Here is a 16,348-nt window from a genome sequence, read left to right as displayed (position 1 = left end):
ATTTCACAAATTTAGGTATATGAAAGGGTAGGGAAATCTTCCATAATGATATTTTAAAAGGCCTTTACATTAAATATTTCGAGCAAACGCAACTTTTGGATGTATCGTCTTAATTTATAAAGCACTTCATAAAAATGACAAGAAAACTTCCTGTTTTAGGTAAATGTGATGTCGTGTAGGTATATGAAAGGGGTGCTTTTTGCAATAAAAGGTATACAAAAGGGGTACCTTTTCTATCAAAATGGTATATAAAAGGGTAAGGGGTTGGATTTCCGGGCGGAGCCTCCCCGTACAAAACTTTTTCGAGTACCCCCCGGGTGCGTACAGCTTTCTTCACATGTGAAAAATTATAACCAATCAGCATCTAGTGTAGTACGACTCAACCAATCAAAATCGGCGTTAAGTTTACAATGGTTGAATCTGTGTTATACATATAATAAACAAATTGAAACATAGAAAGTGCTTTGTACGGATTTTTATTCACTCGTTACAAAATTTTGGAAAACTCACTCGTTCGCCACGCTCACTCGTTCGTTTTCCAAAGTTTTGCAACTCGTGAATATAAATCCGTACGGCGCACTTTCTATGAAGTAATCTATATATAAACGCTACTGGGTTCGTCTGAAAGCCTTAGGCTTTCTTGTTACCAAAAGAGTGGTTAAACAATAACCACCTGGTTTCAAGCTACTCAGTAGCTTCTTGTTTGCTATGATGTGGTTTCCACCAACTTGATAACGGTTTAATGGTCTTACCCAATTGCGGTACTTTCGTTTTCTCTTATGAGTCAGTTTCGTCTTAGCCGTAGGTAGAAAAGGAGAAGGAAACGCTTGTCTACAGTTGGCGCCATTACTTTGGTGGCAGGCAAATCAAATTACCCGGGATCTCCCTGCTTTTTGCAGCTAAAATTCAAGATTGTGGTCATTTACGTACGTTCGACATACGTGAGAGTTAAGAAAGAAACGTTTTTAACCACTCCTTTCGCAACAGTGGAAATTTGTCAACGTACGTTTTTTATCGCACGTTTTACGTACGTACATATTTACGCGACGATGGAAATCCATCTTTAAAGGATCGTTTTGCATACTGGTGGTAGAACTCTTCATTCTGATAAACGAATCAATAAGAAGCAGAGTTATGGACAGTGTACGTACATGTACAGTGCGTGATCAGCTAGATGACTCCCGCATGGTGGCGTGGACGTATACTGACTTAACCTCTTCGTGCCCCAGAGGACATTTAAGGCCGTTCAGACGTGGACGTATAGAGGATTGAAAATAGCTGTCTTTCGTCCTTCTGACAGCCCTATCAAGCTGACCTCTAAAGTATAAATAACTTATCTTCAACTTTCTTAACGTTTCTTTTTCTGTCGATTACCTTCAAAGGAAACATCCACTCTTACGACAACTTGACACTGAATTATTTAAAATAATGCCTCGGTACCCCGAGGCATTGAAACGATTATCACTATTGAAATTCCCACGCGCCGTCATTTTGAATTTTATGACGTGTTATGGTTGCCGCCTTTGTTAGAAAGAAGTGGATTTTTATTTGCAACAATTGAGATACCATTACATGTCATGAAAACCAAAATGGCGGCGCGCGGGAAATTAGGAACCAAAATCGTTTCCGTTTTCTGTTACTATTTCATGTGATTTCTCCCTTGACCTGTATACGTAAAATTTGAAATTTACGCGTTATTTCCAACAATTCAACGCTAACTTGTCATAATAGTGGAGTTTCCCTGCATAGAAAATAAGTGACAGTTTCTGACAAACATTTTTAATGATTTTCAGTGTTCCTTTTGACTAAACTGCGAGTTATTGCTGCAGGTAAGTTGATACATTTATGCAATCGCCCCCCCCCCCCCCTCCCCACTATGGATAGTTTTAGGTACGAGTAAATGAAAACGTACATACTTAAGGATACCTTACGACTGCAAAACGACGAGGAGAATTTTATGTTAATCTTATCGCCTTCAAGTATTTAGAGTGGTGGGTATTTGCTTTAATTTGTTTAAGGAAACAATCACTATCTAATAAAGATAAAGTGTTCAACATGACTCGAGCATGGGACAAAGAAAAATTCTGAGTCCCCGACGGGAATCGAACCGATGGCCTCCCAGATACCGGTTGGGCGCTCTAACCAACTGAGCTACGAGAGACTCGTTGTGAGCTGGGCCATTTTACTAGGTTGATAAGTGACACGCGTCCTGCATACTGCTAGGATCAGCAATGTCGAATTCATCAAGTTTGTAGTAAATAATAAAGATGGTAAATTTTCGACATTTCGACATTGCTGATCATCGTTGCCCATTGTCTTCTTGCTTCTTAATGTAATTCTAGCAAATAAAAAACCGTTATTATTACGGCGTAAATCATACCTCGATGTCTGTATAACTATAGGGGCTAATCCCTTGATAACTTCAAAAGTAATAAGTATAATCTTAAATTCAAGGCACGCCGCAATGGCAGCGAGTGCAACCCTTAAGAATTGGGGTGATATGGCAAATTTTAGGCGCGCAGTAAATGAGCTTAGTACTAGCGTCCATCAAGCGTTGCAGTTTCATTATCTGATATTCTGAAACGCCGTAAAGCAGGTCATTCCAGTAGTCCAAAAGACTTGTGATGTAGGCATAAATCAGCTGTTCAGTATGCTCTTTTGAGAGGTATTACCTGATATGACGTATGTTTTAGAGATAGTAGAATGGGCTGCCGCAGGTCTTGGATATATGAGTAGACATATCCATGTGGATTCGTACCAAGCTCCCAGGTTCTTCACGAACCACAAAGGTGCATCATCAGCTTTACCAACCTTGATTTTGTTGATGGACACCTCAGCCAGCTTGCAACGACTGTCAATAAATAGAAATTTCGTCTTTTTATCATTTTACCAGTCCAGAGTATGCCTATTCTCATCCTACGCGCACATTGCGGATGCAGTTCTCCAGCGCAGCCACAGCTGTCAGATCTGTCTGAATAACATATATAGCTTAGTTTTACTGGCATAGGCATGAGCAGAAGCGAGATGCCAACGTAGAATCTCAAACAACTTGCTGATATAGATAGCAAATAAAAGCGGGCCTGTGCATGAGCCCTGTGGAACACCGCATTCTAAAGAAAATCTGTAAAAAGTGTGCCATTAATCTTAACTCGCTGCGCTTTGCCCTTCAGATAGGATTGAAACCAGGAAAGCCCAATACCACGTCAGCCTAACAGTGACTACAACTTTCGAAGCAGGGTTGCATGTCGAAGGCGGCGCTCTGGTCTTATAAGACGAGAAGTGCTACGTGACCATTATCCATTTTCATGAGTTAATCGTTCTTCAGTTGATCAACGCAGTTTCAGTGCTATGATTTTGTCGGGTAGGCACTTTGAAAATAAGGCAACAAGTCATTATTCACAAGGTGCCGTTGAATCTGGGTAGCCGCTGCCTTTTTCGTGAGCTTACATATTGACTGCAGATTACTTACCAGGCGCATAACGTCTTATTGATGAGTTGAAGACCGTGTTAATTTCTTGAGAAGAGGGTTGTACAAAGGCACACTTCCATTCATTAGCCATTAGTTTTTAGTTTCTAAGGACATGTTTATCATTCTAGTAATCAACGGGAGAAACTCGTCCAGGCACACTGAACAATAGACGATCGAATGGGGTGGAGCGTGTACGGTTTCTTATTCGCCAATGCTAGTTTGCAAACAGACAACGGCGAGAATTCAGGGAGTGTAATGACAGGATTACACACATCAGTTGTTTCACTGTCCTCAATACCAGGTTGGTCTTCTGCAGTCAGCTTTGATCTAATTGAAGTTACGTTAAGAACAAACAACTAAACAACTCACCCATTTCATTTCCAAGTGCGAGAGCGTCTATGTAGAACGAGAGAGTCTCGTCTGGCTGCATATTCAAAAGGCGTTTACTTGTTTTAAAGAATTTAGATTGACCATTTCCATATGTCCTCAATAAACTGCTAATAATAACTTCGCCTCGCCTCGTTCAAAACATGAATAGTGCAATTTCTCATGGCTACGAAGCCAGATCTGTGGAAAGCCTACTAGCCCTCTATGGCCTTAAAACTTTCCTCCTTTCACGCCTCGTATGCATGGTGTCGTCGTTGAACGAAGGAGGGTGGATCTGTGCTTACTTTGCAGAGAAGCAAACTAACGGGTTACTTTGGCTGAGCTCTGTTCGCTATATAAAAAGCACAACATACCCATTTGGGGCCGTTTTGGCCAAAGGTGTGGCCGTTTTATTTCAAAACGGTTACTAAAAGATTACATTAGAGAAACATGCAAGGAATTATCCCAGCAAAGGTGGGGAAGAACTCGCCACATGCTTAGTATAGAAGACAATTAGACAAGGCGTGGAGGTTGGGGAAAATTGAGATATTTTTGCATGAGGTTGGCTCGATTCTATCTAAGAAACCATGAAGTAATATCCCGGAAGACAGGAAATTTTCCAACCTTATTATGGCTACAATAGTACGCGCGCTCTGATTGGCTGCTGAGCGGGCAAGATTTTCTTGTAATGACCGGGCATTATGAAAATTTTTCTCGGCTCGACGGCTCTTTTGAGTTGTGAGGCTGTGAAGGTTACGAGCGTGAGGGCGACAACAAAAAATACCGACTAAAGTTAACTATCTTGTCAATAACTAAAGAGGAAAATACTGGCCTAAGTATGAGGGACTAAGAGAGCCACAGCGAGAGCGAATTTTATTACCCAGAGCAGGATGAACAGGCCAAAACTGAGCAAAACAATATGGCCAACGTTGCCACTCATGGAGACGAAGTTCCAGCAACAGTCAAGAAGAATTACAAAAGTTTATTCAAGAACAGAAAAGTGAAAACACTGTGAAAAAAACGACAAGTGATGTGAAGTGTTTTTACCGCTTTCTTGGCTCGATAAACAAGAGAAATGTTCAGATTTAACCACCTCCTGGGAAAGTTCTTTAAAGATGTAAGAAAAGTCAGCGGCGATAAATACGAGCCAAGTACTTTGATGGGACTGCAGAGAAGTATCAAGAGGTTTCTGTCGGATTCTGGGTCCAAGATGAACATTCTGAAGGACGACGAGTTTGCCTTTTTTTACCAAAAGTGCTGGAAGCCAAGCGTAAAAACCTCGATGTGCAAGGCAAAGGCAACCGTCCCAACGCGACTCGCTCGCTTACTAAAGAAGAAGAAATCAAGCTTTTTCAGAGTATTAGAACCATGTGATGGATTCTCTCCCTGCTTTTCGGGTTTAGAGCCCGTGACGAGAGCCGTAAATTGTGCTGGGGAGACGTTTTCTTGCAGACGGATCCAATTCAAGATGGCCGCGAAATGCTTGTTTGGCTGAAAGAGCGGGGCACCAAGACACGCAAAGGTGAAGAAAATGGCCACAGGCGTCCTTTCACGCCGAAAGCATACGCCACTAACACAGAGAGGTGTCCTGTCCAATTTTACAAGCTGTTCAGAAGCCACCGACCTGACGAAATGAACGAGCAAGACGCTCCATTCTTCCTTGCTGTACGACACGGCGACCGCCGAGTAAATCCTGAAGTGTGGTACATGAAGGCGCCCCTTGGAAAGAATGAAATAGGCAAATTCTTGAAAACAGCCGCAGATAAAGCCAGTCTCCAGGTACAAGGATCAAAAGTCACAAACCACAGTGTCAGGAGACAAGCATTGGCCGATTGCTAGATGCAAATACTCCAGAGACTTTTGTGGCTCAACTAAGCGGCCACAAAAATCTTTAAAGCCTTCAATCATACAAGTCAGCAAATGAGCACCATCAGCGAATAATTTCGAATATCTTGCGTGGTTCAAGACAGTCCCAAAATGCCCAGCAGATAACGGCTTCTCCAGCCAGTAGTGGTGGCCAGTTAATGTCAAATTCCCAGCAATCACACAGCCAGCTGAGTCTCAAACACACGACGAATTCGCTCGCAGTGAATAATGCAAGCGTTCCAGCAGCTTCAAATGGTGTTTTTCCTGGAGCGAATATCAGCAGTATCTCTGGATGCCATTTCCACATCTTCAATGGCCCAGTAAAGTTTATCCAACAAGGAAAAAGCGTCGTTATGTTATTGAGAGCGACGACGAAGATTAATTAACATTTTCATCGCAAATTTCACTGAAATCACTGCAAGTTCTCCCCACATGAGTCAATCACAAACTAGGCCGATCTTTGCCTTAGCTTTTTATAACTTTTTAAGGGTCAAACACTTGTAAACACAGGTCAGTTTGTTTTGTGAAAATTAAAGTGGTTAAATTTTCCCTAGACATTGGCGTAATGAAGACAAGAATTGCCTTATTGTCAAAGAAACCGTTTCTTCTGGTTTCGATCGCATGGCCGGGTTCGTTTCGGTTCAGTGAACATGACCTCGAATGACCTCTTGCGCGCGCAAGCGGATATTGAAAAATATTTTCATTTTTTCAGCGCTAAAAAGGCCATATAATAAATAACTTATGAACCTCGTACGTTCGGTCATTACAGGCAAAATCTCAGACCTTGGCCTTGATGTATTGACCTCGCTATCGCATCAAGGCCTCGGTCTGAGATTTCCCTGCAATGACCTCACTCTCGGTTAATAAGTAGTATATTATTTAGGAGATAACTAAGTCACAAGCTACGTACACATAAAGCCCAACCTCGTTTTAACGAGGTTGCATAAAGTCATGTATATCTTCTGTGTAAAATAAATACCCTTTTGTTTTCATCATTTGCTGCTGTTGTTCTGCGTGGTCAAAAATATTTTCAATGTGTCATCGCGAAATTTCAGCATTAAATAAAAAATAAATAACTGGGGAGTTCCGCTTTAAGGTCGGGCTAAATATATATATATATATAATACGCACGGTAATTTCCCTTTATTGAGGGGTACCTTCTTTTAATTTTCGGGGTTCGAATATTTCACTCGTAACGTCTCACATTAACTAAACATTAACCCACTCTTTTTATTTAATGTTTTGATAAAGTTAACTTAATAAACGCAATTTCCGCGCAGACAAAAATGATTATAAGTTGTTTTTTGATGGAATCACTTTAAAGCGTGAAGTGGGGCAAAATGAAAATGGGCCCTTTTTGCGAAAAGGAGATGGGGCAAAATTAACCAGTGCGTGCCCTCCCTAGATATATATATATATATATGCAACCGATTGAAAGGCCTTTTTTATGTCTTCTTCGAATTCATTCGTTCACACAGAGCTTAAACTTATCTTTTTTCACAGGGTCTAGATGTGATGTTCAAACACAAACTATTGATCTAAGCTACACTCAGAATGGCTCAATCTACAGTCCCGGATATCCTAAGAATTACAGTAACTATGAAAGTTGCCGGTGGCAAATAGAAGCAACTTATGGAGAGAGAGTACTCATCTACTTTACTGCATTTGATCTGGAAGATGATGCCCAGTGCAGCAAGGATAGCGTACAAATGTTTGACGGAGAAAACAGTCACGCTTCCCTTTTGACAAAAAGTTGTGGAAGTAGTCTCCCTCCACCGGTTTATTCTTCCGGCAAATACATCTACATGCAGTTCACCTCTGATGGGTCTGTCTCGGGTGAAGGATTTGTGGCTCACTACAAAGCACTTAACAGATCATCAGGTAGTTTTTTTTTAAAACTATGTAAAATATAAAAAAACGAAAACCGGACTGTCTACTACGTATAGTTTAACCTGTTTTGAACATAAGTAGTTACATAGGGACAGAATTATCCTTGTTTGGGTATAGATACGGAAGAAATACACACATGAACTCTTTCCTCTACTGATAGCTTCGTCTCGCCATTTCCGCTTGCTGCATCAGTCCGCCATTTCACTTGCGGTTATGTCACCCACCGTTACCCACTCAGTTGATCGAATATGCATGAAAAATTAGCACCTCTTTGTTTAACAGAGTGATTTTATATAGAAAAAAGAAAGAACAATAATGCGAATGTGAACTTAATTCACGAAAGACCATACGTTTTCCTCAGACAACCCTTTATGATTACCATGGTTTAACTACAACTAATCCGATCGCTGCTATTTTGTCCACATTCAAATGTTTAATGAGTTCTTCCTTTAAAAAAAAAAAAAGAAAAATAGAACCCCAGGCACACTCCGCATCGTGGAGAGGCTAGAGAAAATATGAATCGTTTCGTCGTCGTGTGGAAGCATTTGTTGCGTTTTTGATCATTGTTTTGGTTTGCTATTGTGAAACACACAAAGAAAAAAGGCGGTATAGCTAAACGTGTAGTGAAGTGCAGTTGTGACGTCACCTCCAGTAACAGACATTGTTAAAGTATATTATTGTTTCAGGTTGCCCACGAATCGTGCCTGGAGCCTCCGCTGGCGTCATTTACAGTCCTAATTTTCCTTGGAACTACCCAAAGAACATATCCTGTGATTGGCTCGTTACGGCACCCTGGGGGAGGATAATCAATTTAAATTTCACGATATTTAATTTAGAGTCTTCTTCCAACGGATCCTGTAGCGACTACGTGGAAGTGCAATATGATTTCCGCACCGTAAAGTACTGTGGGTCTAACATCCCTTCCTCTATCACTGCGTCTGGGTCCATACGTGTTCGATTTTACTCCGATTTAATTGTCACTTCCTCTGGATTTATGGCACTTTACCAAACCATAAAAAGCTTTTCAACTCCATCGTTATCCGCGGCATCAATATACGACTGCAAACCATACAGTCAAAACCGTAAGTGTTTCTTTTTTACACCGATGCATAAAAAAGATAAATTTACAACTAGCTCTGTAACCTTCTCGTTAAAAACAATGGAAGCGCAGTCGAGTTTAATGTTCTTTATTGTAATTTTTTTTCAATTATTTAACCACATTTGTTGCGTTAATGTCTTTTTGATTAGCTTATCATTTATTAGCATGTTATGTAATGTTTAATAAATGAGCAGCAGTGTTTTATCAAGTTTAAAACACGAGGAGCAGCCGAGTGTTTTAGACTTGATAAAACACGAACTGCGAATTTATTGAACGGCTTAAAAATCTTCTGACGTAGATCAACTCATTCTTGCACTAACATTTAGATTTGGGGTTATTTTGGCCTAGAAAATTGGACGTAAAGTTTAGCCGTGTCTTTATCAGATATAAAGACACTCATTAAACAGTAATTTCTTTTGTATTTTCTTTATGGATTATAAATGAGTTTTTTAAGTAATGGATAAATGAAATTATTTGCACGGTGGAAAGAAACAAGCAAAGACATGATCCTCACTGTGAGCTTAGGGTTAAAAAAGCCTGAACAAATTCAGGGCTTTAATTGTATTGGACACCGTGAACTGCGCTTCTCTTCTGACTTGTTATGAAGCCACGCATTGGGACCGAATTTCAGTTCGGCCACTCTTTAAAGAATCAGTAAAAGAAGTGGGACATTTAGCTTTTCTCGTTCTTAGGTGGGACTACCTTTGTCAGCGTTCTGTAACGATCCCTTCAAAATGTCACCATTTGAAACAAATAAGTTTTAATGTATCTAATGCAACTTTTTTAAAGTTGTTCGAAAGATGCATGCAAATAAAACGTACCTCCTTTTTAGTGCAGAATGCACTATTGTGATGGTTTGTTGGGGCTGTCGTCCGCTAAACCCCTAAACCCCTAAACCCCTAAAGCGCTATGGTGTAACTTTAATAGTCAATTAATTAATTAATATCAATTAATTAATTATACCATGTGGAGGGGGTGGGGGTGGGGAGCACCTGACCGTACCCCTAGGTAAAACCTGGAGCACATCTACGTTACTTTCATATAACGATCTCAAAGGTATATATTTGTTTCAGAAAACCCTTTGCTCTCCTTGTGGTACTACTCAACGTAATTTACACCAAACGCATGCGCAGATTAGTTTACGTTGTTTTCTGGAACTATCATGAACATCGCTTGTATTACGTGTTTGCGGTAGGCTTCCTGCAGACTTCTTGGCGCCAAGTAAAAACCACAAATTAATTAAATTAGATTTTGAGACTTTCACAGCGCTTTCGTAATTAGGTATGCAAAAACTTGCACCGGGATTTTCAGCGTGAACACCTGATAACTAGGAAACAAATATCCTAGCTGTACTGCGTTTTAAAAAACCTGTCGAAAAATATGTTTTTTGATTAGATTTGTTTCTTTAAATTTTGAGAATCCTCTTTCGTGCAGTCTAAACCGTAACTTGATTAAATTAAACAAATGTCATCGATGCCGCCGTAAAACAAACAAAAAACAAAAGTTTCATGTTATCGCATTTTCAAGGAAGACAAAAGTATTTTGTTACAAACGAACAAAAGTGTCGTGTTACGTTTGCAAAGATTAGCGTAAGGAACACCTGGGAAAGAATACAAGTAGCCTGTGAACAGTTTTTCCGAAAGTAAAATAAAGCAAATAAACACGAACATATATAAAACATCATACTTTCAATTGTTCCATATTGCATTCTGCACTTACCAAATCATCGAGATTTTTTCATTTTAGGCGAATACCAAATACCAGCCCCCTTTTCTTAAATGGTCGTGCAATGAAATAACTTGGAGGTGGAAAACCTTTTGCTCCGATGCACAGTCAATTCATTCGAAATAATTCTCTCTTAAATTATAAATATATGTGAAATCATATCTTTCAACTGCGGATGAAGAATAAATAATGAGAAGATCCTCGCAGTAATAAACACAACTTAAGCAGTTGCGAAAAGAAAGCCTGAAAAAATAAGGCTTGCCGGGACTCGAACCCTGACCTCTGCGATACCGTTGCAGCGCTCTTTCTTTAAGTTGTGTTCATTACTGGGAGGATCTTCTCATCATTTATTTCTCTCTTATAAACAGCAAGTCTACTGCACAAGTCTCCCCGGTTACATTATGGGGCAAAAGTTCAGCAATTCTTACTAACTACTGACATTTGTACCTTGACTTTGGTTAATGAACAATATTAATGTTATTTCTCTTGAAGGTATATTTGTTAAAAGCTCTAGTTCAGCATCGATTTCCAGCCCAAAACGTGATGTCCCCGCGACGAGCTGCACTTTTCAAATTGACACAACAGAAGGTTATATCCTGGAGTTAAGTTTTGAACACATGTCTATATCTAGCTGTTCGAGCTGTTCCTGTGGATATATAAATGTCAGAGATGGAAGCTCATCAACTGCTCAGCTTCTTGGCACCTTCTGCAATGAGAACTATCATGGCACCATATCATCTACAGGGAACCACATGTACGTTCAGTATTATGGCCATTACAGTTGGGACAGCTTTCAGGCAAGAGTCCGTTCCAAGAAAGGTACGTCCTAGTTCCCACAGGGAACTGTCGGTTGTTTATGGGTTACACGAAAATGGGATGACCATCCAGTTTTTAAAAATCAGGAAACAGAACTTTAAAAATACAGGCAAAAAAATTACAGTCTACCCCTAGATCCAGTTTTAAAATAATGTAAGGGCCGTTTAATGTAGTGAATATTTCTTAAGTGAATATGCACGGAGCGTTTTCACTGGCGAGTGTTTTGGCCGAAGCCTTGATGGCTTAGAATATGAATAAAACTTGACGTCACCCACAATTTAATTAAATCCACTGCACTTTATTTTAATGAGACTTGACATCATGCAAGTTAGTGTACCCTTACCGGTCCCTACTATACTTCTTATACCAGTAAAACCAGATCCAATATACAATTGGTAGGTCGTGTAGTTAGGTTTCTGCGCTGCGGGGGTAGGATCCACACAACGTCCACCAATATTTATTTTGATGATCGCAGGAAAATTGTACTTAGAATAAACACAATCAAAATTCTCTGTTTTCATTCCCTAGTAGATCAGGTACATACATGTAATACTTCGGTGACGTCCGTTCGTAATGATTGACAAATAACAACGACAACAACAACAGCTGACAATTGTAAAAAGAAAATGCTTTTTAACGAACGTTTTCTTTATATATTGTTGAGATGGTGTTAACTGCTTTCAAAACAACAATATTTATATTTAGTTAGTTATTCGTTAACTTCTTTATTTTCTTAATTTTTAGGTAGAAACCAACTTACTGGGGCGATCGCCTTTATTTCCAGCCTTCTTGGAGTCATTCTGATTGGTTTCATTCTCCTCATTTTTTACCGTAAAAAGAAAAAACATGCTCAAGAAAACCAACAAAGATGTGCCCAGCTATTGGAGAGCCCGGTAACAGGCGTTTCACAAGGGAACCAGCTTCCTTGTGAGCCCCCTCCTCCTTACTCATCTGTGGTAGCTGACGAACCCCCTCCTTACTGGTCATTGGCTACATTGCAGAGTCGTGACACATAAACGTGACCCCAGCAGCTTTTTAAGAAAACACAAAACTTTGGACATCTTTTTTTACAATCCTCGGTTCCTGCAGCTCCTGGAGACTCACAAAGCCGACAGTTGTTTCCAAAATAAGAGAAATGATTAACACCGGAAAACTTTAAAAATTGTCGAAGCAGTTTGACGCTGATACCAGAGTAGTGGTCATCTTCTTTCAAGCTTAGTTAAACAGATTGGACTTTTTTAATAGAAGATTTTAAGTACTGACATCATATTTAAAAAACACCAGCGTTGCTTTTTATAAAGCCAAACTATCTTAAAGATAGACTTGCTTAAGTCAGTTGGTGTCATATTTAGGTCAAGATATTATTTATCATCTAATACTGAGCTTGCTCTGTACTACACCTTAATTTACCCTTATATCACTTACTGTAATTCAGCCTGGTCTTCTACATATATAAATAATTTAAATAGAATTTTTTATTTACAAAACCGTGCTGTGCGAGCTGTTACCAACTCAGACTATCGAGAACATTCTGCCCCCTTATTTGCTAAACTGGGCATCTTAGATATCTTCCAAGTCAATGCATTGCAAATAGCGAAATTTATGTTTTACTATCATAACCAATTATTGCCCCCGATGTTTCTCAATTTGTTTTCTACTAGTAGTCAAATACACAGTTATGATACAAGAATAGCCAACTGTTATCGACCACATCACTGTCGTACAAATCTAAAGCAGTTTACAATACTTTTCCAAGGTCCTTAAATTTGGAATTCTCTACCAGAATCGATCACTGGTTCGAGTAGCTTCTCTTCGTTTAAGAAAAAAATGATTAAATTTCTAATAAAATGAGTCTGAAATTGGCCTAGCTGCACATTTACAGCGAAATTACAAACTTATTGCTAACCCGAGGTGGCCTCCCCCATAAGCCTTGTGGTTTCTTGGAGGTCTCCTCGCCCTATCTTTTTAAGTTATTTTAATTTGTATGTTTAATTCTGAAGTGGCAAATAAATGATGATGATGATGATGATGATGATGATGATGAATATTTACTTATTTATTATTTCATAATCACACAATGGCGCTTTTTGCAGTATACGCGATATTCTTCCAGATATTTAACCCCAAAGGTTGGCTGCATTGTGAAAATAGGCTACTGAAGGCAAAGCGCAAATTGTCCGTATTAACAAGGCCTCCACTATGACATCGTTTCGATGACTTCAGTAACAGCCTGAAGTGTTCACACTCGTCCGTTTAACTACATCTAAATTAATTTGCAGCATTGAGACACACTGTCTTTTAGAAAAGTATTACATTGTGCATCTCAGCTACATGTTCTGTAAATGAATCACTGCTTTCAAACGAAAAAATATTCAAGGCAGTATAAGACAAACGCCCAAGGTGAATAAAGTATTGTTGCTGCTTTTGAAACTAAAACCAGAGTGCATAACACACACAAACTACCATCGTCTGATCACCGGAGTGTTCAGCGTTATCTGCAAGGAGAGGTTGGACTGTATAACGATAGAAATAGAGATATGCTATGTTTAGAGGTCTTCAGAGATTTAATTTTTCTTGAATTGACGCTGTCAGTTGTCACGCACGGCTTGTTTGGATGTTTCTTTAAAGGCCGATTTAAACGCTACGATTTTGTCGCATGCGACATGCTTGCGACATGCTTACGACAGGCCTACGACACGATGATTGTGTCGTGTAAATCAAACCTACAACTCGCTTACGAATGTCGTAGGTGTGTCGTAAGCTTTTCGCATGCAACAAAATCGTATCGTGTAAATCGGCCTTGAGATATATTTCCTTAAATAATAGCAATACTGGCTTAACCAATAATCTTGATGTAGACGCTGAGCCCTACTCTCCGTAAAAGTTTCGCAACAGTTATATTTCAATTCGCGATAATAAAATGGTCCGTTGTGAACAAAGTGATAGATGAATTATAATCCGCTGATCATGCTCATTTGTATCTCATAAATAAAAGAATAACAAATAGTACAGATGAAGTGCCTCGTTACTTCGAGCACTGAATTAAATCATGCACCTCACTCGCCCCTCGCCTGTCGCCACTCGCTTAGACTTGTGAAATGAAGTAAATTTATTTTTAGATTTGACTCTTTTGATTAAGGTTGATTTGGATCCCACGCAGCGTTTCTTCCCGGCCAAGGGACTCTTCAGAGACCTTTCTGCTTTGTCAAACTCGTTGAGCATGACGCTGAAAGTCCAGTTCTCAAACAAATTGAAAACAGCCATCTCGCCTTATATCGCATAAGGAATCCCGACCACAAGTTCGGTTCTGCAAACAAAATCCTTGTGCGATATAAGGCGATAAGCGCTGTCATCAATGATAACAAGAAGCTTGAGAAGCTTGAGAAGCTTAAAATCGGGCGCTTAATAATTAGCTATCTGTTTTGACTTGAAAGGCAGGGTACAGTACAGTAAAAATCACTGCAAAAACAGTCACTTAAACCTATTCAGGCCGGGGGGGGGCTTTTGAGGCCCTCGCTGACTTTTGACGCTTATAACGTTTTCAAGATTCAACCAAACGCTGCCAAACTTTGCGCGTTTATCGAAAATTAATCTCGCAATAATTTGGTAGGATTAGTTATTGTGCCAGTAACTTGAAATCACCATGGCAACGTCATTTTGACAGCCTTTTAAAAAAGGCGGGGTTTTACCTGAAGACCAAGTTTTCCAACGCTTTAGGTGGCTGACGCATTTCAGTATTTTCCAGTCCTTACACTTTAATGGAACAGTATACAACTCCTAATCAGGTACTATTGTCAAGAAAATGATCACAACTTATTGACCAATGATTAGGTATTTGTTTCATACCATTACTGTAATAGAAACTGGTGAAGAATAGTAGTACTGACCCAAAGTATAAGGGCTGGAAAACACTGAAAACCATTTCAGCCGCGTTTCAAGGAATCCAAAAAAGCTTTACTTATCCCATATATATATGTTTTGCAGTATTTTGTTAATTTTTGGACGATTTTGGGGGATGTCTGGGAGGCGATAGTTTTTCTCAAAGGATTAGTAAAATTTAGACAAATAAGAAATATTGAAGATTTAATGTGATTTTAAAATTTGAATTTGAAGTTAAAAATTGGTGGACGGACACCAAACAGTCTCCTGACAACCCGGAGTGCTCTTGCGAGGGGGTCAACTGTTTGAAGGTGTTTCCATTCTTTTTATTCAATCCCTTCTTTAAATCTCTTAAAGTTCCATTCAAATTCAGGTAGAACCCCATCTTAATTTTTGTTCTTGTGAGAAAACAACAGAAGTCAAAGGTTGCGTGATATAACCAAGCATGGATTTTTATTCTCCCTCCCTTTCCATCTCCTTAGCCTTTCACCCCCACCTGTCCCTCCCTTTCTACTCTCATTCAATTTAATGTTTGTTTAATTTTCCTAACCAATTAAGTATCGTACTAATCTGTGCCAAGCAATCAGATAATATCAGAAATTTGCCTTAATTTTGATCTCCCATTCCAAGACCTTCGAGTATAAACCGCTAATAAAACAAAACACACTGATAATAATTCTCTGAGGTTATACACCTTGCAGTATTAACGTACTAACAAACTTGATAACAAGCCCCATGTCGTACTAAGGATAACATAGAAAATGAGTTCACAATGGTTTGTTCCCAAAACGTTTTTTACTGTACATAGGGTCTGTTTATTGACCTGTAACTTGTATACCGTATTGAAAAATTCAGAACGAACCTACTTCTGCCCGCCACCATACAGCCGTTTACTGGCAGTCTTTGAAAATCCTGAATTTCGTCAAAATGAACCAAAATAAAGTTTTAAAATTTCCTTTATCAATATGGTTCTTATCTTTTTATTCAATTCTATAAACTGCTTTTATGCAGTACTGTCCACAAAAATTTCAATTTCCTCAAAGTTTCGGGACAAATGGATACAAAATATTTCGTGCAGAATGTAATTTGATTAAGCGAATGTTTTCACGTCTATAAATACTTCAAGTAGTGAATGAAAAACCGTTTTGTTTTCATCGATGAGAACCACTTTCAAATAGTTATGCATAAAAAATAACAATCAGATCAGAATACAATAATTATTAATGTAAGGTCTGACG

General features: G+C 39.2%; 1 protein-coding gene across 1 annotated transcript; it reads left to right on the top strand.

The window, feature by feature from the left end:
* The first annotated feature begins 5,314 nt into the window (after nt 1-5,314).
* Nucleotides 5,315-13,265, top strand: LOC144655047 (tolloid-like protein 2). Its single transcript, XM_078515267.1, has 6 exons — nt 5,315-5,614; nt 6,190-6,211; nt 7,205-7,582; nt 8,278-8,673; nt 10,908-11,234; nt 11,976-13,265. Exons 1-6 carry the CDS (start codon nt 5,315-5,317, stop codon nt 12,245-12,247), a joined length of 1,695 nt encoding a protein of 564 aa, XP_078371393.1. The 3' UTR covers nt 12,248-13,265.
* The last annotated feature ends 3,083 nt before the right edge of the window (nt 13,266-16,348 follow it).

Source organism: Oculina patagonica, chromosome 5 (genome assembly GCF_052425735.1).
Source record: "Oculina patagonica isolate OP01 chromosome 5, crgOcupat, whole genome shotgun sequence".
Classification (NCBI taxonomy): Eukaryota; Metazoa; Cnidaria; class Anthozoa; order Scleractinia; family Oculinidae; genus Oculina; species Oculina patagonica.
This window is presented reverse-complemented; position numbering and strand designations above follow the sequence as displayed.